We start from the raw sequence: 23,229 nt of genomic DNA, 5'->3' as shown, positions 1-23,229 counted from the left end.
AGTATCAGAGCGATGAAGGCTGCCCATACCTCACATGGAGTTACATAACCAGTTTGAAGTAAAGGGAGCCAGCACCCCTCATCAGATCACAAGGTGCTGCTGTGAGCTCAGCTGTCAGGAGTTGCCATTGAGGGCAAAGAAACTGCTCCTCCTCCGAAGTGGATGAATGGTACTGAAGGCAGTCTGTCACCCACAGGACTCTGCTGACTTAATGTTGGTCTATTTTTAAATCAATATCAGCTACAGTCAACACATGACTGAACACCTGAAATGCCAAACATGCACCGTGAGTACCCAAAGACCAAACATGACTACAGTCCATTTCATGAAGAGCTTACTTAACAGTGGCTCTGAGTGAATTATCTCAACAACTACTTTCATGGATTTCCATGAAATCTGGAACATAACTTTCCATATACAGTGCCATCATCAGATCAAATTATTTATTTTCATTTTTTAAATACTTTGGCATAACCAAACATAATGCAAAATGAATGACTAATGACCATACCAACCATTGTGGAGACCACAGGTAATTTTGGGGGGTTTATAGACCTGGGGGGAGTTTACATTCTACAGTTTAGATTTTTGGGGGGATTTAAAACAAAAGGTAAAAATTCAGTAAAGGAAAATTAAATTTGCAGAAAATAAAAGTGAACTGTTAAAATAAAATATACAAAATGCACATTATTATATGAAACAGACTCTTTCTGAAGGGTGCAGTTGTATTGACAATTTTGGTGCCCGTCAATGAAAGTTTGTGCCTTTTATTTTGAAGGCAGTCAAACAGGAAGTATTGTTTTGGCAGGTTTGCTTGTGTTTGACTCGGATGAACTCGTGTTTTGAGTTGAAAGTTAACGTCATCGGAGTAGAACGCGGACCTTGATCGGTCAGAGGAAGGTTTATCCTCATCGTCAGTAACTCCGTATTCACTTCCTGTTGGGAATGATCGATGTCTTATAGGGTAAGTGACTTTATATGTATGATTTACAGCTGGAAAAAAAAAGCAGAAGGCAAAATGAATTTCGGTTTGAGTTTCCAGAGAAACTGAGCAAACAAGTTAGAAGTGTGACTTTTCATTTCCACTTTACAGAGACACTATGATTCATGTAAGGTCGGATAGAGGCTAGAAAGTTACTCGTTTGAAGCTGATTGTGTATCAAAAATATATCAACAAACAATAAGCGAAGGAACTGCAACACTCCCATGAGAGTTGGAAAAAAGGAAGGAAACAAAAGAGACATTTCCATACCGGCCACTCTGTGAGGCACGACTTGAGAAGAAGCTGCTTGTCAGGCAGATCTCTCAGGGCAGAGATGATGGAGACAATCTGTGTGTTGAATATGAATATAAAAACCATTGCTGCAAATAGAAACAACATATGTCCAACATAGGCTAAAAGTTGCAATTAAAAACAAATGCTTACTGAAAGAAAGGTGAAAAAATTAAATCAGGGAATTTTAATAAAACAAATTTAAACTAAAGGCTATACTAAACTAAAGAAAGCTGCCATGTCCAACCCCCTGCACTCCAGTGAATTAGATTTTACCTTCTCAGCCTCATCTAACTGAAATCCACCTGCCCAGGTACGTAAGTATTGGCTAAACCAAGCAAGCATCCACACCACACAGAATAGTGAACATGCCATGAATACAAGATCTCTAAATTACTTCTGACATCTCAATCAATGGGCACCCATCTGTAACAATGAGTGCACCAAATACGATAAAATGTTATTTACTGCACAAACATCGTACCTTTCTTCCTACATCTTAACAGAGCCAACATCCCAGGGAGAACAAAAATCCTATCAACCCATAAAACGACCAAAACAAACAAGCTGGTGTTATTTATACACCTTAATTAATAATGTATCAAATAAACTGAAACATTAGACTGAAGTTAATGATTAAGCAGACACTAAATCACTGCCTAGTAAAAAGGGAGAAAGGCAACCTTCAACAACAACAAGACTAATTTAGTTCTGGACGGAGTCAACTCACTTTCATGTGTTCTTCTCCTCTCATCTTTGTAACTTTGTGTCAAAGAGAGATATGTTTGACTTTCTGGCAAACTTATGATGAACAACACTGGAACACATACATACATGTTTTAAAATATAACATATTAACATTTACTCAAGTAATGCGTACGTAAGCATGATTTTAACAATATTTTACTTACTTTTTACTTGAGTATTTCCAATGCATGTAACTTTACACTTTTACTCTTTACTTATATGACAACAAACTAAGATTGTGTTTACAGAGCCTACAGTATAATGACATCATCCAATATGCTGCATTGGTAGAGATTAAACTACCCAAAAGTCAAAATCATTTTGCTTCACCAGAACCAACTAACACAAAAAAAGAGCCTGACGTTTCCTCTATTGAGTCTATGCTAAATAATACATACATTTAACAGTCTAACTTTAGTGATGGCGAGGTTCGTTTGTATTGTAAAGGGGTTTCACTTCCCTGTTTGCAAGAGCCACTTCCTCATGGTTAACATTTTCTAACACATTCCATTGAGCTGGTGTTGGAAAATGTTAACCACGAGGGACCAACCGAGTTATCATACAGTCACTGTGGCCTCACCTGGAGAACGTGTTTCACCGTCACAAAAGAGATGTTGTGGCGCTCCGTAGACATGCTTTGAGTCTGCATACTGAGACTGTCTTGATTCCTTGTCAATAGCATTACATTACATTACATTACAGTCATTTAGCAGACGCTTTTATCCAAAGCGACTTACAATGAGTGGATTCAACATCGGTTTTCGAGAGAACAACTGGTCACCAGAAGTAATAAGTGCATGTCCTTTCCTCAAACAAGCATCTAAGAGCATAAACCAGCGCCAACGTACAGTGCAGAAACAAACGAATGCAATAAGTGCCACAAACTAATGTGAAAACGACAAGTGCAATAAGCTAGTATGAATACAATAGATGCTAAGTAAGTGCTAAGCGGAAGGCTAAGAGTAGGCCTTCTTGAAGAGGTGAGTCTTCAGCCTGATGAAAGATGGGCAGCGACTCTGCCTTCCTGACGTCAGTGGGGAGTTCATTCCACCACTGAGGGGCCAGGACAGAAAACAGCAGCGACCGGGTCGATCAGCCGCAGGGACCTCTGAGCGACGGGGCAACCGGTCGCCCCGAGGCAGCAGAGCGAAGAGGTCGGGCGGGGGTGTAGGGATTGACCATGGCCTGGAGATAGGAAGGAGCTGTTCCTTTCCCTGCCCTGCAGGCTAGCAGTCTTAAACTGGATGCGAGCTCTTACAGGTAGCCAGTGTAGAGAACGGAGAAGGCAAGTGTGGGAGAACTTGGGGCGATTGAACACCAGGCGAGCTGCAGCTTTCTGGACAAGCTCCAGAGGTCTGATGGCCGACGCCGGGGCTCCGGCAAGTAGTGAGTTGCAGTGGTCCTGCACCATCTCATCAGTGAGGAAGGGGCGAATCCTCCTGATGTTGTAGAGCAGGAATCTGTAGGAGCGTGTAACCGATGCAATGCTTGCTGAGAACGACAGTTGGTCGTCCAGGGTCACACCCAGGTTTCTCGCAGTTCGAGTTGGCGTCACCACGGTGACGCCAACAGAAAGCAGACAGCTTGTTGGAGATGGAGGAGGCTGAACACAGCTGTAAGAAATGACGAGGAGTCCTGAATTCTTGGAGCAACGACAGATGAGCTTATAAGGGGTAATTAAGACAGTGCATTTTATGTTTAAATTCACTTCATCACACAGAGCCAGAAAAAAAGAAACCAGGACCATGGCATTGGGGTTTTAATAGGCCTCATGGGAAGTTAGAGGAGTCCCGGTTGCTATTGTAAATAAGAATACATATAATTCAGAATCAAACTGCACACACTGCTTCTTTTTTTTAGTAAAAACACTTTTATGCCGATATTTTATGTTATTATTCAATCAATTATCATGTTTTTTGTTTCCAACATTCCTACCAGCAGGGACACTCATACATATCCATGTATAACCTATACATGGATATGTATTTATTCAATTTGTGGGTTCTACAATAAAAACACATGGTTGATAGTTTAAAAGCTGATTCCAGTATTTCTGACTCAATGATAGGCCAGTTATAGTCCAACCAATAACTCAATAAATAAAGGCTTCAGCATTTCTCCCGCAGAATTGAAAAAGCAATTCCCGTAGTCCTGTCAGGAAATAAAACGTAACAAAAATGTAACCTTTGTTAGAATCATCACATACATACAGGTACAAACATGAAATGTATGCTCTTCGGTTAACCAATCCTACGCACTGCAGGAGCGGTGGGCTGCTGTTCAGTGCCCGGGGAGCAACTTGGGGTTCAGTGTCTAACTTAAGGACACGTTAACATGCGGACAGTAGGCGCTGAGGATCAAAACGGCAACTTTGTGAAAAAAGGACGAGCCGCTCTACCGACTTAGCTGTTGACTGAATAAATCAAATAATCACAAAATCAAGTGATTAAGGTGCAGTGTGTGTGTGTGTGTGTGTGTGTGTGTGTGTGTGTGTGTGTGTGTGTGTGTGTGTGTGTGTGTGTGTGTGTGTGTGTGTGTGTGTGTGTGTGTGTGTGTGTGTGTGTGTGTGAATTCATGACAAATTCAAAAGCATGTCTATGGCTTTGTGTGTAAGCTGGATAAAGTAATACTTCACATATAATGTGATAATGATATATTGATCAAATTAATTATGGTCCCATTCTATTTAGTGTGTCACAGTCATTCCAGTGAGCCGGCATGCACAGTACCAGGGCCCTGGCCCACCTACATGGAACAGGGCCATAATTAATGTTATTAATTACATCTGTGTTTAATTACGACATGTCAAAACAAAATGGCTTCTGTGAAAAGTGCTTATTAAGATGGTGAATCTGGAAAATATATCCCTAGCATGGTCATATTGAGTATGTTGGCATTCTGACGCTATATTTAGCTCAAAGCTCCACTGTACCTGAGTCAGCAGAGCTGCAGATTAGCTGTAGACTCTTAGTCTTGTTCCTCGCATGCCACCAATCTGTATACTGAGTGAGTGTATTATTTAAATAAAATTTCCCCTATTTACTGGCTGCAGATCCCTGAGCTGGTGCGATGGAGGAAGCGTACGGTGAACTGTACCAGCAGTTTCTTCGTCTGAGGTCACTTTGCCTGAAACAGGCAGCTCTGCTACATCAACTCACGACCGCTCTGCAGAAACAGCAAGGTCCACATAAAAACATTTGTAATTCCAATGTTCATAAACAAGTCAGCCGTGACTTACTTAACACACCTACAACTCTCTGTCTGCAGGTGCCACTGTTCCTAATGGAGAGCTGAGTGATATGATGTCCATCCCCACCCAGTGTACCCAAGAAATCCCTGTATTCCTCCATGAAAGGCCTCACCCGCTGACAGCCACGGCACGCAACCCTGCAGCGCAGCGTGGCGTCGATCGGCTCTCTCCAAACGTGGGGACATTTTCTGATCTCCTCGCTGAAGACATGACTAAGCTCTGTGTGGATGTGCCTCGTCAGGGAAAGGAAGACAGGACGTTGGAGGAAATGGTTACACCCCTGTTACGCCGTGACTTCACCATGTGGCAAGGAGCCTCTTCCAGTGTCTCAAATCATCCGGGGCGAGCAGATCGTCACAGTAGAGACAGGACAAAGCACACAGTGGGGGTAGGTGTCTTAAATGGACGAAAGTCCCAGCTGCGGTGGCGAGGGGATCTCAAATCTGTCCTTGGATTTCTACCATATTCTTCCTCAAAAAAACTCAATGTCTTGTCCTCTCTGTTTGTGTCAGATGCCTGCGATGCCTGCGAGAGACAGTCCCTCCCTGCCTAGAGACTTGCTGAGTGCATCTGACGGGTTACTGATGTCAGACGTGGTGCTGCACTCTCACGTTTGTGAGTTCTGCCAGGCGGTTTTCCCCGGAGACACAGCCACCGGGGGAGAGTTCCTACGCCATCTTTACACCCACGTCACCTAAACTAAGCTGATCATTCTTCACCTCCTGACATTTGAGTTGTGTCTTCATATGATACAGCATTGGAAATGTACCTGCTCATCAAATGGTTTAGCCATTTGCTCCGTGAATTGTGCAGAGTCTGATGCTGGCATCCGTTTCTTTCTCTGAGATGGGAAAGGAAGAGTGGAAAACTTGTGAAAGTATTGAGATATTTTATTCATAAAGGCTCAGTTCACCCAAATAAAAAAAGGACATGCATACAGCTACTTTACTATATCTAGCCATGATTTTATTTGTCCAGGGTTTGACATATCCATCCACACACCCTGCTGTATCAGTTTTTATAAGAACTATTTATTCCGTAGAAAGTAAAATGAACCTAACCCAATCCAGGAACGCAAATTAAACCATAACCATCTGCATGACCAGATATTCTTTTCCCTGAGCTAGCTGTTTCAGCTACTTCATTTATTACATGTAGCTCACAGAGAGAACGCCTACGATAGCATGAATTATTGTCATTCTCCACTCAGTTATAGTTTCAACTTGCAACCACTACGTATTGCCTGAGTTCGTATCATTCATCCATCATTTAAAGGCGTCCTATTTCACATACTTCATGTGGCTTTGTTCCTCCCCAGTTGTTTTAATGTAGCCCAAGATATGAAATGAAAACCTGCGAACATACTTTTTAAACGTTGGTGAATTATAATTCCTAGACAACAGACAATATGGGAATAATACATGTGTTTGAAGATTGCTTGTAACTAACAATATAAAAAGCATCTACAGAGGAATCAAATATGAAATAAATTAAAATGTTCTAATTTGTGGATTAGTTGGCCGACTATTCTACCTTTCAATCTGAAACCCTGATTGTAGTTCCTAGACCAAAAAAAAAATATTTTGGGCAGCAAAGTCAATGTTTTTCTTATTGTGCGTTATTGATTAGTTAATAAGATGGCCAACAATGACAGTTATGGACAGTGAGACACAATGTTGTGTTTATGATCTTCAGTAACTGTTTGAACAGATAATTATAAGCTAATTATTCAAACTGAAATAGCTAACTTTCCATGTGTTGTCACCATCGATTTATAGCACAAGTGGTGGGTTATTAAATGGGTTCAGTATACAATGTCATTTATGTAACTGTAACTTTGTTTGCCTTGGTTTTAGAAGCACATTTTAACATTTTTATTTCGCTCTACTTTTTGGTTTTGGGAGAGAGTTGTTCATGTTTACCAATATTTTTTGGACTGTCTTAGGCCACAGGAATAACTTGTAGGAATTTTGAAAATGGGCATATTTCCCCTCCAAACGGACTCCGCAGACACCCTTAGCTTTGGGAAATATCCTGATAAACATTTGCATGCACTGGAGACATGCTCATCTGGATTATCCTAAAAAGAATTCAACATTTGAATGCAGATATGCAGAGACTTCCTAATTTCATTAACAGTCTTCCTGGTGCTTTTTATATGTCTGCTGTCAGGCATTTAACTGATCAGCTGTGTGCTGCTCAGCTCTGTGTTACTGAGGAAAACATGGGCTCAAAATAGAATGGACTCAAATATTTAGCTCCCTATTAGTGGTGCTGACAGCGGATTGACGATGGCAGCACCCTTCATCTGCTGCCACATTGACTATTGCTCTCACAATTACAGTAAAGAAAACCAACATGGATAATATGCTCTTGTGTCATCAAAGGTAAAGAGAACTTTTCATATAAACATCACTTTGAACATCTGACCAGATTAAATTGGTCCTGTTACGGGGGAGGGGAAACTGAATATGACTCTCTACAGTAAAGCCAGCAGTGCTTTCTGCTAGCATGTTAATGTTTACTCGTTTAGCGGGTTAGCTTATAACAGTTGCTGATTAGAAATAAACACATCGTTTAACTGAAGCTGATGGTGATATATCAGCAGGACTTTGGCCATAAACCGAAATGTTAGAAACTAAAATTCTGACCTGATGGTGGCGCTGATCACCCTCTGGAGACCAAGAATACCTCCACCTATCTTCACTCCTTCCTCTAGTTGTTGAGATATTTCAATAAAAAACTAAAATGTTGTCCTCATGGTGGCGCAAGACAAAAAGTGTATCACTGGACTCAGTAGGATTCATCCTATGAGGATCATGAATAATTACACAATTTGATGGCAATCCATCAAAGAATTGTTGAGTTATTTTAGTCTGGACCAAAATGGTGGATGGACCGACCAATCAATCGACACTGATATTCAAAGCTGAACTATAACATTTGATTTTGTGTCACACATAAAGTAAAACAGTGAACATTTGTGGTTTTGACATCATACAACAGCTTGAGGTTGTTTGATGTTTTTATTGTAACTTGTCCGTCTGCAAATCAAGTGAGGAAGGGTGTGTGTGGGTGTGTGTGAGCGCCAATGACCGCTGGTACAGGTGAGTCATGCCGGCTTCGAGGCTGATCAGTGCGGAGCGTGAGTGCAACAAACCAGACGAGGTGTTGCTGCCTATGTGACGCAGTTCCTGCAGCGTCTTCCACACATCGGAACTGCCAAGAAACAAAATGATTCTTTGTGGAAAACAATGCAACACACTTTAAGCATTAAAATAACATTTATTGAAATGTAACAAAATAAATTATCTGTTTTGCAACATAATAAACGGAGGAGGTTACTAATGAGACAGGCAGGTGTAACTGATGCACAGCAGGCTGCCTCACTGACACACTGTGATTAAGTGTACAGTATACACAAATCCTTTTTTAGCCATTATCAACACAAGCCATGTCGTTACATGAAGTCTGAATACATTGGAACAATTTTAAACAGGGACAAATAGGCGGATGGATCTTGCAGGAGCTGCTGTATCAAGAGTCAAGCACCACGAGATTTATTTTTGTAAACCTCTGCGTGTGTTTTTTTTATGTCTAAAGCTTAATTATGAAAAATGAGTCACCCTAATTTACGAAAAGTCCTAAAGCACAAAAGAGGGAAACTGACATATGGTTAATAATATCTTAGACCACAGAAATCATCCCAACAACACACTGCCATATGTTTCCGCTACACCTACATAAAATCGCATAACAAATCTACAAGAATCACCACATTTTCTGAAAATGCTGTGGTAAATATTGGCTTTGAATGCAGTCTCCTCACAGGCTTTACAGTGGCATCTTTTGGGAGCAACATTAAAGTAAAGATGACAGCAAGCATCCTCCCTGCTGACGGGCCCTGGAGCAAGACCCTGGAGCTGACACTGAAGCCTGATGTGCAGACAGACGCAACTGAGAGTTTAACTGTCGACTGGAAATCAAACAGCATCAGTGTTCTTATCTCATGCCACCCAGTTTAGATTTAGGTGTACTGAGTACATTTTCACATAATTAAAGATCATGAAAAGCCTAAAGTATCGTCTCTTACAAAACAGTATTTCAGCTGCTTCATAATACAGAAAGATGTGAGGGAGATGATGATGAAGACCCGCAGCTTTATATCTCATAACCCTCAGCACTGCGTTTTTTAGATTGTGAGTTGCTGAAAACGTACATAAAAGTCTTCCAATGAAACCAAGTTTCCTTGACATAACTACAGTATGTCACTGGAGTAAGTTGTCAATTTTTAAGTTGCAGTGCCCCCTGCTGTGTCGAGCGCATCTGAAACAGGTGGCCCTGTCAACACAAGGAACTATAAATAAACTTTTTTATCTTTTCCTGATAAAATCAGTACATTATTCCACTATCAGCTACATTCTGTAGGATATCTAGTCCATATATTTAAAAAGAAAATTAACAAAAAGTGTCTACCCTCAAACATTTACTGAATGTAAAGTCCAAAGAGAACATTTCTAATGTCAGTGTTTAGGAGTCACTGCAGGTTTATGAGATCAGTGGCTGCTAAATTTGGATAATCACTGTATTGATGGAAAAGAGGCTTCTCCTCATCAGATGTCGGCGTCAATAGCAGCCAGTATAGCAGACTCTGAGTGGAGTTCAGTGGCAGGACTGAGGACAAAAGATGAGCGTTTTCATTTCCCCCGGTGATTAGAGTCGTCTTTGGTGATGCAAGGGCTGCTGCTCCTGCATGCTGTTATCAAGCTCCGCCTCTCCATTTTACTGTCCTGGTCTGTGGAGAGAGGTAAAGTTTACAATGAGACCTGACACGAAAATTTAATTTGGAGTCACTTAAAGAACAAATCCTAGTTAAGAGAACCAATGGAAAGTATATGAAGAGCTCTAAAAGCGATTCCAGCCGGAAGCAGGTGGCATTAAGGTCATGAATGGATCTACTTTGTCTGTAACAGCTACTGTGTGCTGGGTCAATCAACTGGAAAATCAAAGAAGAATAAAATATGTCTAGCTTCATGAGTTTTTGCATCAAACATTTTTGTTAAACTCTGTGAATGCAAGATGAACAGCACTGACAGTTTTTATTACACTGGTGTACAGGATACATATAAGTGAAGAGGCACAGTAATCAAGGTGCAACCAGTGTTTTAAGACCTTTGAACAACAAGTTGGGGAATTCAGCGAGAAACTCTCCCACGTTCAGTGAAGTCATTGTGGTTCATATGACCAACCCAAGCTGACTAACAAAGAGTCTCCAGTATCACGAGTTTGATTCGTCTTGGGCTGGTGATAAGGCAGTGATGCAGTCAACAAATCAAATGAACAAGAGGAGTAAATAAATCAAACAGAAGTTGGTGTTCATTGTGTATTCATCTTAAAACAATTACCTCTGATGTGCATAATTAGCTTGCAAGAGAAGTAGTACATGTAAATAGCACTTAAAGTATTTCACAAGTCAATGATTATTGATTTATTGACTATTCATTTCTTTATTTGCTCATTAAGAAACCTCCATGTGTACATGTGCTTTAACAGCAAGCAGTAATATAATAACGTATGAGGAATGTAATTTGTGATCACACAAAATAGCACATGTTAATATTAAATGAATACATTTAATAGCACATATGCAGCAGCAACCATGGAAAAAAATGCATGTGATTTAAATGGTTAAATGATGAGAAAGGATATCCTGACGATATGACGGAGAACAAGTTGTGGCAGAAAACAGTGACGTTGACAGGAAGTGAGAAATAGTTCTGATTAACGAGGAATGAGGAAATGTGGACGAGTGAGAGATAAAAACCAAGACAAAGTGAGGGAGATCGACGTCAGAGATGAAACATATGTCATTGTTTTGTTGTTTTCACAGTCCTTTTGGTAGAGGGAGAAGAAGTATAAAAAAGACTGCCATTTCCCTGCCCACAGTTTTTATTTTTGTACACTGTCGCTTGGTGAGTCAATGCAACGCCCCTCCAATTACCTCCCACTCCTTCGCCCCCACGCCCATCCATCCCGCCCTTCAGCCCACGCACCTAACACATTCTGACGTCAGTCGCTGCCGGGGGGGGGGGGGGGCCCACAGAGTACTTCCTACCCCCCCCCCCCCACCTCTCCCTCCCCGCCCCCTCAAGTCTTTGCTGGCTTTCTTCTCCTCGCTTCATCTCTTCGACTGGCTATCACAGCCCAGAACGACTAACTTGCTCAGATCGCTTGCTTTTTTTTCTTGCTTGTGAGAAGCTGTGATGCATCAGTGAAACGCTGCAGTAACAGGGTATTAAAGAAGTGCTATAACAGTGTAACACCCCCTCCTCTCGCTCTTTCCCTCTCTATATATCTCTCTACAACGCCTTCTGTTTCCCCTTCTAACTTCTATCCTCTCTAATTTACAGTCTGGTGAAGTTCAGCTGTGCATGGTGGGAGGCGTCACCTCAGAGAGATTGTGACTCACTACAGTTCAAGCTGTAGAGCTATAAAATATTCATTGGGAAAGGTTAGGGAGTCTCAGATTCCAACTTTAAGAAATAGTTTGATATTTTGGGAAATAAGCTTAATTACTTTCTTGCAGATGTTAGATGAGAAGATTGACACCGCTCTCGTAATATCTGTACGTTAAATATGAAGCGGACGCCGGCAGACGCTTAGCTTAGTTTAGCATAAAGATTGGAAACAGGGGGAAACAGCTGACCTGGCTCTGTCTGAGGGTAACAAAATCGACCTCGAAAGATCACGATTTAACACATTATACCTTGTTTCTTTAATCTCTTAAAACTGCTTCTAGCCAAGAAATAATTCAGCACATAAACAAACATGATATAGCGTGTCAATATGTGAGTTATACAGGAGCTGATAAGTGGATTTTGTTACCTTTGGACAGAGGTCTTTATGTTATGCTAAGCTAACTAGCAGTAGCCTTATATCTATTGTTCAAATATAAGTAATAGTTATGATCAAAGAAGCGTATTCACCAAAACGTCAAACTTTAATCTGAACAAAGTTGGACAAATATTGCAAAATAACCTTTTATTCTGTGTCCGTCATTGAAGACATACGATTGTTAAGTCATAATTGAAAAAGTCACCTGTAGAGTGTGTTCTTTCTGACCCTAGGCTGATCTTGCCAGCTCGATCATGTGACACCATCCGAGCCAATCGCAGCCCTTCATCCATCAGCGTTTGCTGTATGAGATGGCGACTCCAGTTGGCAGGGTTGGACGTGTCGGTGTTGGGACGGGGGGATGGAGACTGGTTGCACTGTGAGCCGATGTCTAACGGGACAGACAGATTTGGGTGTAAATTACATTTGACTGAAGACCAGTTTACAGCTCAGACAAAAAAAAAAATATTTTACGACATAGCCTACATCAGAAGTCTTTACCATGGGACACGCTGTCGAGGCTTTCTGTAGATAAGCTGTCATCATCTGCCCTCTGGGTCAAGCCCTCCGAGCCCTCAACTCCAAGAAGCAACGACACACTCTCAGGCACGATTCCCTAAAGCACATCACCGTCAATGTAGCGCCAATGACCCACTTCAAATTACTGACAAGTGACCTGAACTTTGGCTACGTTTACACGTTAGAATCACACATTCAATTATAAGCAGTTACACTGAATGTTGTTGACTCACCTCATGTCTCGCTCTCTTCTGGGACACTACACTGTTCTCATCTGCATTTGTCCTGCAGGAAGAAAACAGTTGAGCCAACTGAACATGAAGATTGGTTTTTTTGACCTCGGGAACAAGTTATGTGACAAAAATAAATCTTGACTCAAGGTCCACTTCTTCAGAGTTCTTGTTTTTGCAAAGCGTTCGACTGCAATGTCTTCATCAGCAAATGGAGGTTGAAGGCTAATGAAGAAAAGCCAGTAATGGACCTTGATTTCAAGCAAGGTTTTGTACAAGATGCAGCAAGAGAAAAGAAGTCACCCTGAACACAACTTGTATTGAACTTGTGAAATTCTCTCGAACATAAGTATATAAACTGTGTATTTATCAGAATTATTAACATGCAAATATATATTTTGGATGCTTCACGAGGCAGATTTCTGTCTTAGCATTCGTGTATTTGGTCTTAATCATTTGACGAGGAAATATGAAAAAAATAAACAATATCTTGAATTATGACACTGCTAAACCAGGGCTTTTGAAACACTTATTAAATCAAATGTATGACAATAATTTCACGGGCGCTTTGTTGTTACTTTCTGGAATTAATTCATGATGGGGGATTGATGAAAAACTGTGAAAGTTTCCTAAAGATTATTTAAGTAGGTGTATGTATTCCTGTGTGGCTCTAAAGTTAGCTCATACTAACACTACAGAGGTTGGAGTTTAGTTCCCATTGAGAAAACGAATGCACTGGTGGAAAGATGACTCATCAGTTCTTTCTTCAGCTATGATATGATTTCATTTATTTCAAATGTTGCCGAACAAGATGCTACTCTCCCTAGTATTTTAAGAATTGCCATGTCGCTGCGGAGGGTGCAGACTTAAATCAAAACTGTATTCCTGAGTCTCTTGCTGATTTCTGTTCTCGAGATAGAGGAGCAAACAAGACACAGCAGGTGTGAGGTGTGTTGGTCACTGGTTGCTGGTGAACAGATCTCTCGGCTTTAAAGGCAGCGCCCCTACCTTGCATGCTTCAGTGTGGAGGTGTAGGCACATTTTCTCGCCACCTGCCGAGCCAAAGAAAAGAGCTCCACCCGTCTCAACAAAAGGGCATTGTCGCGCATACAGAACTGGGCTGCAGCTTCATTGATGATCAACTGAGGAGGAAAAGCACTGAGTGAAGAAGGGGCGGACACTGTGAAAATATGCAGACAATAGAAAAATCACATACTTTTGTTTGAAATGTATATTTATGATTAAAGCTGCCTTCTGGATTCTTTGTTCTTGTCTTTGGCACTTTTACCTCATGATGCGTGAGCTGCTTTCCCTCTCTCCTCTTGGAGTCAAAGCGTCCGTAAATGAGACTGTACTTCCGGATCTCTTCTTCTTTGTTCACATCTTGGGACCCCATTTTGAAGATGTGTCCCACAGTCTTTGCCATCTTCTTGTTCATCCGAAGCAGAGTCTTCACCTCTGCAGGATCTGACCTGGGCAGGGTCCTGAGGAGCCTATCCACACTCTCCACCACGGCCCTCGCTGTCTCCCCATCCAGCTGTCCTCCGGGCCAGGCTGAGAGAGCCGACGGCCCAAATGAAGCGGAGGGGCTAGGTGATGTGGAGGGACCGGGAGGACACGTTGACAGCAGAGGCGGGCTGGGCGGCTCTTCCTCTAGTCCAGATGCAGATGCAAAAGTGCAGTTCCCATCAGGCTCTGGGCTGAGCCAGTGTGGGTCCATAGGAGATAGTTTTTCCCTGTGGTGTGTGTCTGGCGGCTGTGGGGACGCCTGGGAGCAAGGGCTTCTTGGACTTCCACTGTGCATTGGAGTAAGACACGCCCGATCTTCCCTTTCACACGGTGACCCCGGCTGCCCGTTGCTCACTGACTTCCTGGGTCCGCCTGCTAATCCGCCATTGCCCGTCCCGTCCACTTTGAACAGCGGGATGCCCCCGAGAGGAACGTTGGAGACGGGCTGGCTGAAAAGGTTAGGGTTCGCCGCCCAGTCTCGGAGAGCCTTCTGGAGCCTCCGCACATGCAGTGGCTTGGTGGCCATGCCAACAAGTGCCATGATCTCCAGAAACTCCTCCTCTGCTGCCTCACAGAGCTGCTGCACATCGTCACCACCCTGCTGGATGAAGGTTTCATAATAGGCCAGCAGGTTGGCCCTCTGCAGCACCCGATAGAGCTGCAACTCCCCAAGTGTGCGTGGCAGAGACATGGCACACAGCTCTGGAAAGTTTAGGCAGGAGAAAGGAAAGACATGAACCTGCAGGTGGAGAAATCTTGTACAAGTTATTTATTTAGATTAAGATTTTGCCATCTGGACTGCACCTGTATGTATACCTGGACCAAATTATTTTATCTTGATGAAGCATTAATACAAATTGATGAATACAGGAAGTGTATGCATGAATAGCTTCTCCCATATGTTCTATAAACTATTTTCACATTTTCAAAAAAGTTTTTTATTTCGGATCTCATATGACTGATGGTTGAAAACATATAAACATCTCTTACCTTTTTCAGGTCAGGTAGACGGATGTGCAGAGAGTGTTTTTACGGAAAAACGTCTCTCCCAATCACCGATGTCACAGGTCGGTATTCCCGGAGTGAAACTGGTAAAGAAATAAAAAATAATTTTGGCTGATCGATGAGTCAAAAGCGCGTTACATTTAGCTTTCACTAAAGTAGAAACACTTGGATTATCGGCTCCAGCTCATACAGCTAAACCATCGACTGGAGGCAAGTATTCCTGAGCCAGATGTTGGCAGAAAATACCCTGCTCAAACACACGTCGCAGTTGTTATAATATTTGTTTCTTACCCAGTTACGTATTGCTGAAAGCTTCCCCGGCTCAGACTGTCGTAGTAAATCCCCTTTGCGTATCGTACCTCGTCTGAAATCACTGGCAGAAATCCTCCTCCGGCGCAGCGTATTGGTTGCTGGCTGCCCTGTCTGTGTGGGCTGGAGAATGACGGGGGCGGACTGCAGCACGCCATCTGACCGAAAAAGAGCCTTCCTCTCCCGGTAGAGAGGCGGCTTTCAAATTGGAGATGTGGGTGGTGGTGGTGGGGGCTTGGAATTAACCCTCTGCGTCTTCAAGATTTGTCTTTCATGCAGAAGCTGTGGGGGGTTCCCAGAGGTTCGCCATGAGCAAGACCCCTAAAGAAGCAGCCAGAGTCAGCACTACCAACACTACAGACTTATTTAGAGACCATTGAGCACATGGGACAGATGTGGGGTTTTAATGATTTGCTTTTAGGAGGTGGGTGGTCGAGAGTTCAGGTGAAACGCAGACTGAAAAGCCAATAGCCAATTCACCAAAAATAAGTTCATAAAATATCAGTGAACATCATGTGTTGTTGAATATCGCTAACTTTCTGGCCATGCAAGATCAGCATCTGCAAACATACTTTCACTGCACGTTTTATTTCCCCCATACATTTCACTGCCAATCCCTGAAGGAGAAGGACATACTTCACAGCTCAGTGCACCGTTAATTCATATATTTGCTACATGATATTGTCATGGATGTACAACACAGGGCTCTTTACTCTTTTGTTTTATAATCATGTTATTTGCCTCAGATGCCACACCACACACACAGAGAGTGACTGCACATATCACATTTATTGTGCACCTATTTTTCACTTGTAGTTTGAGGGTTCCCAGGTTTACAGTTTGAAAAACAACAGTAAAAGCCACCATCATAAACACAAACATAGACCATATGTTCATTGAATACTTGTGTTTTATTAAGACATAAGGAGGTTTACTGCTTACATATGTATTGTGTTTTTGTCTGTTGACAAAATAATTTTTGATTGATTGATTCATGTCAGGAAGTCAAATACATGAACTGGAGAAATTACCATTATCTTTGCCTTTAAAGGAGATGTATCGAGTTGAGGAAGTATGTGTACATCCAAACAATTTCCAATCAATCCTATAATTGACAGGGACATCGGAGAGAAACTAAAACCAGTGTACTGTTTTTTTTTTTTTTGATTTTTTGGTTTGTTAAAAGCCTCACTGAGTTCTAAACCAGTTGGTGTTGATATGGCGAAGATTTGCTAAAGCAGGTGAACAAGGCAGTCGAGATATGCTGTTGTAATAAATTGATGCCTTCTCCCCAATTATTGGATTATAGGAAGGGTTTGAAAACTCCTGAGCAAGAAACAGGACTGAGCTAGGGATTTCCCAACAATTTGTAATGGTCCTAACCATGCACCTTAGGGGGCCTTATGTGAAAACAAGCAAAGGCCTTCTTCAACCAGTTGGAAGCACACTATTGTCTTAGATGCAACTTACATATGTTTTGTAGAACTAAGAGTTCCCTTAATTGGAAATAATAAGGGACCTTGACCTTGCTTTTGCAATGTTGTGTATAATGCTCTGGGTAGGACTCAAGCTTCCTGCTATTTTTAAGAGGGTGAGGGCTGTTTTAAACTGTATATATTATTTTACAGAATGGGTGGAGTGAAATAAGATAGTACAATACTAGATGTGTCAAAAAGAAAATCTATGTTTTTAAATGTCATGGTTGAGTCTTTATTATCAGCATTACCAACAAATCAATAGGTGGCAGTAGAGGTTTTCTGAGTTATTCGCCGACAGTCCAAAAGCCACGAAGAAGAAGCAGGGGGGAGGAGGAGGAAGAAGAAACTGGAAGAAAGTAGGAAAAGGAGCAGGAGAAGAAGAAGTGGCTAAAAAAACAACACGGGCACTTGGCTGTCTGTTCACAAACAAGGTTACACAATTATCTGAGAGGTATATACGACATTTACTTTGTTTGAATGCAAAATGCAAGTAATGTGCCTTCTTGATGGGCTCGTCCGGTGACCAAAACAAAACTGTCTTAGCTCGTGAAACCCCTCAGGAAGGGGATATTAGCTAGCCCAGCTTGCTACTGTTATTAGCTAACAGTTAACTACTCGCTTTGCTGTCTGCTAGCTAAACACGTTAACAGTTTGCAGCTGTGCTGTCGTTTAATCCTCGTTTGAGACCTTAGTTAGTCGAGATGTTGTCAGGTTATCCAGCCAGAGGGAGCTAATTTTAGCCCCTATAGCGCCTGTCCGTCATCACGCTGGCTGCTCCATGCTAACTCTGGCTGTCTGCTAACACCAACTGCCTGGAAAATAACTGGTAATGCTGTCAGAGTTAAATTAACATCACTTCAGTCGGTTAGCCAGTTCACCACACGGGATTGACCGCTTTGTAATGTCTGTTTATCGCTTTTCAGCGGTTCTAAAATGTCAGATGTTTATGCATGCTAATTTTTTAAAACCGTGTTTCTCTTCGGCTAACTGAATTAGCAAACAACTAACGTTAAACAACATAACGTTAGTAGAGTGAACGTAATCGCTGTTGCACTGTCACACGTGCTCGTGGTAAAGCAAGTTTTAGGGTCTTAGTTTACGTTTCTTCTACAACGACTGGACGGATAAGGTCATGTAGCTACATCACATGTTTATTAAGTTAATCATTAATAAATTACACGTCTCATTCGTTCTTAGTTTAATATTTACTCAGGAAAAGCTTCTCCAAAACCGTGCAGATACAGGGAACTCTGGGGTGGCAAAACATTTAACTTCAAGTCATCATAGTACTGGTAGCAGCAGGTGTAAGGTAAAACTACGAACTATTATTTACATGCTCGATTTGTCAATTGTTTATCAACTGTTTGTCTATTACATAATATATATATATATATATAGTGAAAGTACCTGTCACAGTTCTTGTCTTGTTTGACCAAAGGTACAAGTCCAAAGATATTCAGTTTACAATTAACTAAAGTGGAGAAAAGCAGCAAATCCTCATATTTGAGAGGCTGGAACTGATGAATGTTTGATAAGTAAATCTGAATTATGAATCTGTTCTCAACCAATCAGTTGATCGAGTAACCGCTTCATCTTTTACTGTGGTAACGTGATTTAATATTGCTAGATTAAAATGCACTGTAATACAGTATTGTTTCTTGAATATTGAATTGAAAAAAAGTGTTACATCAGATTGGATGTCCAGTATCAACAATGTTAAAGGAATAGCTACCATGGACGTAACAATGCAGCGAAGCCTCTGATGATTGACACATTTATATCATCTTAGCGGGCAGCCCTTCAGTTCAGTTTGTGGAAGGTGTAAAAACTTGTATTGTAATAGGAATGACGACTGATAGAAGCATATCCCTCATTTAATTATGCTTATTCACTACATGGGTGTAAACTGAATTCTACGTGTTGCTTTTCAGATAACGACCTGGTGCATGATGTGAGGTGTGTGAAAACCTTTTGACACCTGGATGCGGCTGCTGATATGGTGGACCTGAGATTGACACTCAGGAGCCCCCAGTCTCACCTTTTTAAGAGAGCCTGGGGAAAGTTTTGCCACAGATTATGGATCTAGATCTTCTTCCATGAGCCTCCGATTTCACAGTGCTTCAATCAAACAGCTGGAAGGAACATGGAGAGAGAAGCGGCTGAGAAGGAGATGGACGGCGTTACAGATGCTGACGAGGAGATCCCTGATGGCGATTCCACCCCAGTGGCTGAGTTTAATCAGTGGGAGGCCAAACGGACTGATGACGAATGTGAGCAGGAGGATAAAGAAGCCTATCTCACATCTCACGAGACTCCAAATCCAGCCACTCAACAAGACTCTGAAATTGGTGAAGCAGAGTGTTGTGGATCTACAGAGGCCAAAGAGGATACTGAGGAGGCTTCAGATGGGTTTGAGCATGACGACACCACAGACCACGAGAACCCACATGTTATAAATCAAGAAGAGGATGAAGCTGCAAAGGAGCAGCACATGAACGGGGAGTCTGATTGGAGGAACGTGGGGCCTGGACGGAGATGCAAATTGAGGATCGGTGGATCAGTTTCAGACCAGGGTGGTCAAAGTGCGTTCTCCTCCATTCAAAAAGGCAATGTAATGCCGAGTGGTGGTCGGCACAAGCAGACCCGCAGACGCAACCACCACCACAATCAGCAGAACCGAGGCCGCAGGCGGACAGGCAACCAGCTCGTCTTGGCGTTCAAGGAGATGCTCTCAGAGTCTCTGAGCTTCTGGTGCATCTCCTGCGTCCACATGATGATTGAGATTATTGTCACATTAACTCACAACTGTGGAGTCGGTGTGGAGACTGGAGGGGTGAAACTGTACAACTTTGGGCAGCAGCTCCTTGTAAAGATCACGGATTTAGGAGGAATGAAGGCGGACGCTAGTCGCATTCTGAAATGGACTAAATGCAAAGCAACAGACATGGCGGATAAAATAGTTCGGTCAGTAAAGTGGGTAACAACAGCTGCCTTATCTTGTTTGAGACTTTTCTGCGCTTTGGTTATTCTCGGCTTCCTGTGGGCAAAAAGTGCGTTGGTTCGTCTGGGTGGAGAGAGGGCCAAACGCTACTGGACAGCTTTTCAGGAGTCACGGTTTTGGATGAGGGGGGAGTCCCTGCTAGAGAGAGTCCGAAGCAGGTTCAGGAGGCGTGGCCGTGTTCCACTGCCCACCCCCGACTCACCCGGCAGAGCAGGGAGAAGCCAGCCAGGCCAGGAGCTGGAGAGACTGCTGGCCTTGGCTGAGGTACCAGAGGATGAGCTCGACCCCTTTACAGTGCTCGGTGTGGAGGTGAACGCCACTGAGGCTGAACTGAAGAAGGCCTACAGACAGCTGGCTGTCCAGGTGCGTGTGAAGTGCCTCTATTGGATGCCTGAATTAATGACTGATGAATGTATTAGAGGTGTTTTTCTCCTTAACTCATACAGTCTTTACCTCCTGTTCTTTCTTCTTCAGGTCCATCCAGACAAGAATAAACACCCACGAGCTGGAGAGGCGTTTAAAGTACTGAGGGCTGCCTGGGATATCGTCAGTAACCCAGAGACACGGCGAGAGTATGAGTTGTGAGTACGCAGAAAAAAACCAACATATAAATTCAAAAGAAAAAGAAAAACAAATCTCCTCACAAACATTTATTCAGTAGCAGGAGTAGCTTTTCAAATCTGTTTTTCCAGTTACATTGACACCTAATAATTAGTTTTTTCTGCAGTTGGTAACATAAATATTCTAACTTCTTATTTTTCTCATATTTTTGTTAATCACTGCAGAGTGAACTAGCTCCACAGTGGACTCATTTGTACCAAATTCAAGTTTCCTACAATTTCAACATGTGTAAAAGTAGCAATAGTTAATAGAGATTCACTCGAACTATTTATTGTTTTCAGATGTACGGTGTTTTCTTCTGAGTGTATTTGTTTTAGTTCCCGTTAAGTGACTTCGAGTGAGTTTGACTCTTCAGGCCTGTGATGTTTATGTGTCACAAACCAGTCTGTTTCGTTCCCTCACAGGAAGCGTATGGCAGCCACCGAGCTCTCAAAGTCCATGAATGAGTTCCTCACTAAACTGCAGGATGACCTGAAGGAAGCCATGAACACCATGATGTGTACCAAGTGTGAAGGCAAACACAAGTATGTTGCTCATCAACTGAATCGGTGTCAAGTATTTCCTCAGACAGGATTTTAACATTCAGGAATAGTCACAACTAAATCACGTCGTGTTTCATTCGTTACCCGCGTCTTTGCAGGCGGTTCGAGATGGACCGTGAACCTGCAGAGGCCCGGTTCTGTGCCGAGTGCAACCGTTGCCACAGTGCTGAGGAGGGGGACCTGTGGGCCGAGTCCAGCATGTTGGGCCTCCGTATCACATACTTTGCCTGTATGGATGGCAAGGTGTACGATATTACAGGTGAGCATGAAGGTTTATCTGCTCCCCTCATCAGTAACGAATACATTCTGTCGTTTGCACGAGCTCATATATATTATCAGCAACCACCCCATTCAGTCTGTGTATTTGCAGGTTAAAGTAATACTAAACCCACAAAATCACCTTCTGTTGCCTTGAGTTCTTACAGAAAACTTTATTTTAGTCTTGATGAATTGAAGTAAAGGGGGCCACGCTTAAAAACAGCAAAACTACACTAAACATCTGTTTACAAACTCTCACACAACTCGTAAAATCCAAGACTCATTCATGCAGTTGTATACTTGCTACTTCCAAAACACAAGCATCTTTGCTAAAATGTTACTATTTAAAACACTTTGTCACAAACGGTCTCACTCTTGTAGAGGTGCTCTATTTGTCCGTGCGAGTCTGGATGAAAAGTGTTGTGATAGTAGTAATGTTTGAATGTAAATACCGGTGAGCACACAACTAGATAAATAAGACTTGGATTATTCTGCATGAGTTGTGTGAGAGTTTAAAAACATCGGTCATTTGACGTCAATTCATCAAGAATTTCCGTCTTTTGATTCTTGAGAATTCCAGGTAACACGGGGTGAGTAATTGGTATAAAAATGATGATTTTGTGGGTGAAGTATCCCTGTAAAGAAAAGCTTCAAAGGGCGGTTTCAGAGTATTTGCACTTCTTCCTGTCAGTCATGTGACCTGTTGTGACGATGTCATGTTTCAGAGTGGGCAGGTTGCCAGCGAATAGGCATTTCTCCTGACACGCACCGAGTGCCCTATCACATCTCTTTTGGTTCAAAAAACAACAGCAACTCCACACGACACAGGTACGTCCCTGCTAGTGAAACAAGTGTACGTCGTAGCTCCATGGTGCTAAAGCATTTACTATTCTGTCCTTCTCTTCCTCGTTCAGGCCGATGTTTTGCCTCATAAGCTAATTTGGCAGATAGTTTTGGGGAATTTTACATATCTGGAACATCTGCCGTAGTTTTTGTTTTTGACAATATGAAGCAAATACTAAAGAGTCCTCATTTTAGACACGTGGCGCTGTGAAAAGTGTTTCAGTATATGATATCTGACACGGCTAGTTGACCAGTCTCCTCTTTTGTAAAATGTGTTTTCTTCAAAAAGGAGGTAACTGTATGTACGTAGAAAGTGAGACTTCCATTTCTTTTTTGACAACTTTCCCTCTCAGGACACCCTCAGAGCACGCCACAAGTCCGACCAACCCGGCAGATTTGCAAGACTTCTTCAACCGCATCTTCAAAGGAGGACCTCCTAACGACATGGCTGCCAATGGGGGCTTCTTCTCCTCAGGTCCACCCCCTCATCACCCACCCGGACCCGGACCCGGACCCGGAGCCGGAGCTGGAGCTGGAGCCGGAGCCGGAGCACCCCCCTTCTCCCCTCCTCCTCCCCAGACAGGTTTCTTCAATCCGGGGGCTCAACGGCCGGAGTCCAGCGAGACCTGGGCCGAAGGCGGCAAACCCCCCAGACGGAGGAAGAAGGTCCGCAAACCCTTCCAGAGGTGAAGTCTGTCGACCCCCCCCCCCCCCCTCCCCTCAGTGTATCAACATGGCAACACAGAGACA

At 42.6% G+C, this 23,229-nt stretch overlaps 3 protein-coding genes across 6 annotated transcripts; 2 read left to right on the top strand and 1 right to left on the bottom strand.

The window, feature by feature from the left end:
- Positions 1-121: 121 nt before the first annotated feature.
- Positions 122-7,063, top strand: LOC306775796 (uncharacterized protein). 2 transcript variants are annotated; one of them, XM_079266307.1, is made up of 4 exons: positions 122-286; positions 5,073-5,201; positions 5,288-5,658; positions 5,783-7,063. In XM_079266307.1, the coding sequence occupies exons 2-4, from the start codon at positions 5,090-5,092 to the stop codon at positions 5,966-5,968; spliced, it is 669 nt and encodes a 222-aa protein (XP_079122433.1). In that variant the 5' UTR covers positions 122-286; positions 5,073-5,089; the 3' UTR covers positions 5,969-7,063. The 2 variants fall into 2 exon arrangements, with proteins under 2 accessions (XP_079122433.1, XP_079122434.1); XM_079266308.1 differs by lacking the exon at positions 122-286 and adding an exon at positions 853-964.
- Positions 7,064-8,616: 1,553 nt separating this feature from the next.
- Positions 8,617-15,807, bottom strand: nab2 (NGFI-A binding protein 2 (EGR1 binding protein 2)). 3 transcript variants are annotated; one of them, XM_079266265.1, is made up of 8 exons: positions 15,719-15,807; positions 15,413-15,510; positions 14,130-15,124; positions 13,922-14,055; positions 12,917-12,968; positions 12,666-12,780; positions 12,370-12,555; positions 8,617-10,065 (listed from the first exon to the last, which is right to left on the bottom strand). In XM_079266265.1, exons 3-8 carry the CDS (start codon positions 15,111-15,113, stop codon positions 9,968-9,970), a joined length of 1,569 nt encoding a protein of 522 aa, XP_079122391.1. In that variant the 5' UTR covers positions 15,114-15,124; positions 15,413-15,510; positions 15,719-15,807; the 3' UTR covers positions 8,617-9,967. The 3 variants fall into 3 exon arrangements, with proteins under 3 accessions (XP_079122391.1, XP_079122392.1, XP_079122393.1); XM_079266266.1 differs by having other exon boundaries at positions 14,202-15,124; XM_079266267.1 differs by lacking the exon at positions 8,617-10,065 and having other exon boundaries at positions 12,421-12,555; positions 12,651-12,780.
- Positions 15,808-17,591: 1,784 nt separating this feature from the next.
- dnajc14 (DnaJ (Hsp40) homolog, subfamily C, member 14) lies at positions 17,592-23,217 on the top strand. The gene is made up of 7 exons (XM_079266476.1): positions 17,592-17,665; positions 19,146-20,578; positions 20,690-20,796; positions 21,241-21,360; positions 21,477-21,637; positions 22,362-22,464; positions 22,833-23,217. The coding sequence occupies exons 2-7, from the start codon at positions 19,358-19,360 to the stop codon at positions 23,167-23,169; spliced, it is 2,049 nt and encodes a 682-aa protein (XP_079122602.1). The 5' UTR covers positions 17,592-17,665; positions 19,146-19,357; the 3' UTR covers positions 23,170-23,217.
- The last annotated feature ends 12 nt before the right edge of the window (positions 23,218-23,229 follow it).

The sequence above is a fragment of the Melanostigma gelatinosum genome (genome assembly GCF_949748355.1).
Source record: "Melanostigma gelatinosum genome assembly, chromosome: 3".
Classification (NCBI taxonomy): Eukaryota; Metazoa; Chordata; class Actinopteri; order Perciformes; family Zoarcidae; genus Melanostigma; species Melanostigma gelatinosum.
Note: the sequence above shows the minus strand (reverse complement) of the source record. Positions and strands in the feature narration are given on the sequence as shown.

Bases quoted from the DNA above. Each gene is read 5' to 3' on its own strand.
- LOC306775796 (XM_079266307.1), top strand. From the start codon at position 5,090: ATGGAGGAAGCGTACGGTGAACTGTACCAGCAGTTTCTTCGTCTGAGG. The intron at 5,202-5,287 runs GTCCACATAAAA...CTCTGTCTGCAG, and splicing joins CGCTCTGCAGAAACAGCAAG to GTGCCACTGTTCCTAATGGA. The intron at 5,659-5,782 runs GTAGGTGTCTTA...TGTTTGTGTCAG, and splicing joins GGACAAAGCACACAGTGGGG to ATGCCTGCGATGCCTGCGAG.
- nab2 (XM_079266265.1), bottom strand. From the start codon at position 15,113: ATGTCTCTGCCACGCACACTTGGGGAGTTGCAGCTCTATCGGGTGCTG. The intron at 12,969-13,921 runs GTAGGGGCGCTG...TTCTTCCTGCAG, and splicing joins TCCACACTGAAGCATGCAAG to GACAAATGCAGATGAGAACA. The intron at 10,066-12,369 runs GTGACTTTTTCA...CTCTCTCCACAG, and splicing joins AGAAAGAACACACTCTACAG to ACCAGGACAGTAAAATGGAG.
- dnajc14 (XM_079266476.1), top strand. From the start codon at position 19,358: ATGGAGAGAGAAGCGGCTGAGAAGGAGATGGACGGCGTTACAGATGCT. The intron at 21,361-21,476 runs GTATGTTGCTCA...GCGTCTTTGCAG, and splicing joins AAGTGTGAAGGCAAACACAA to GCGGTTCGAGATGGACCGTG. The intron at 22,465-22,832 runs GTACGTCCCTGC...TTTCCCTCTCAG, and splicing joins AGCAACTCCACACGACACAG to GACACCCTCAGAGCACGCCA.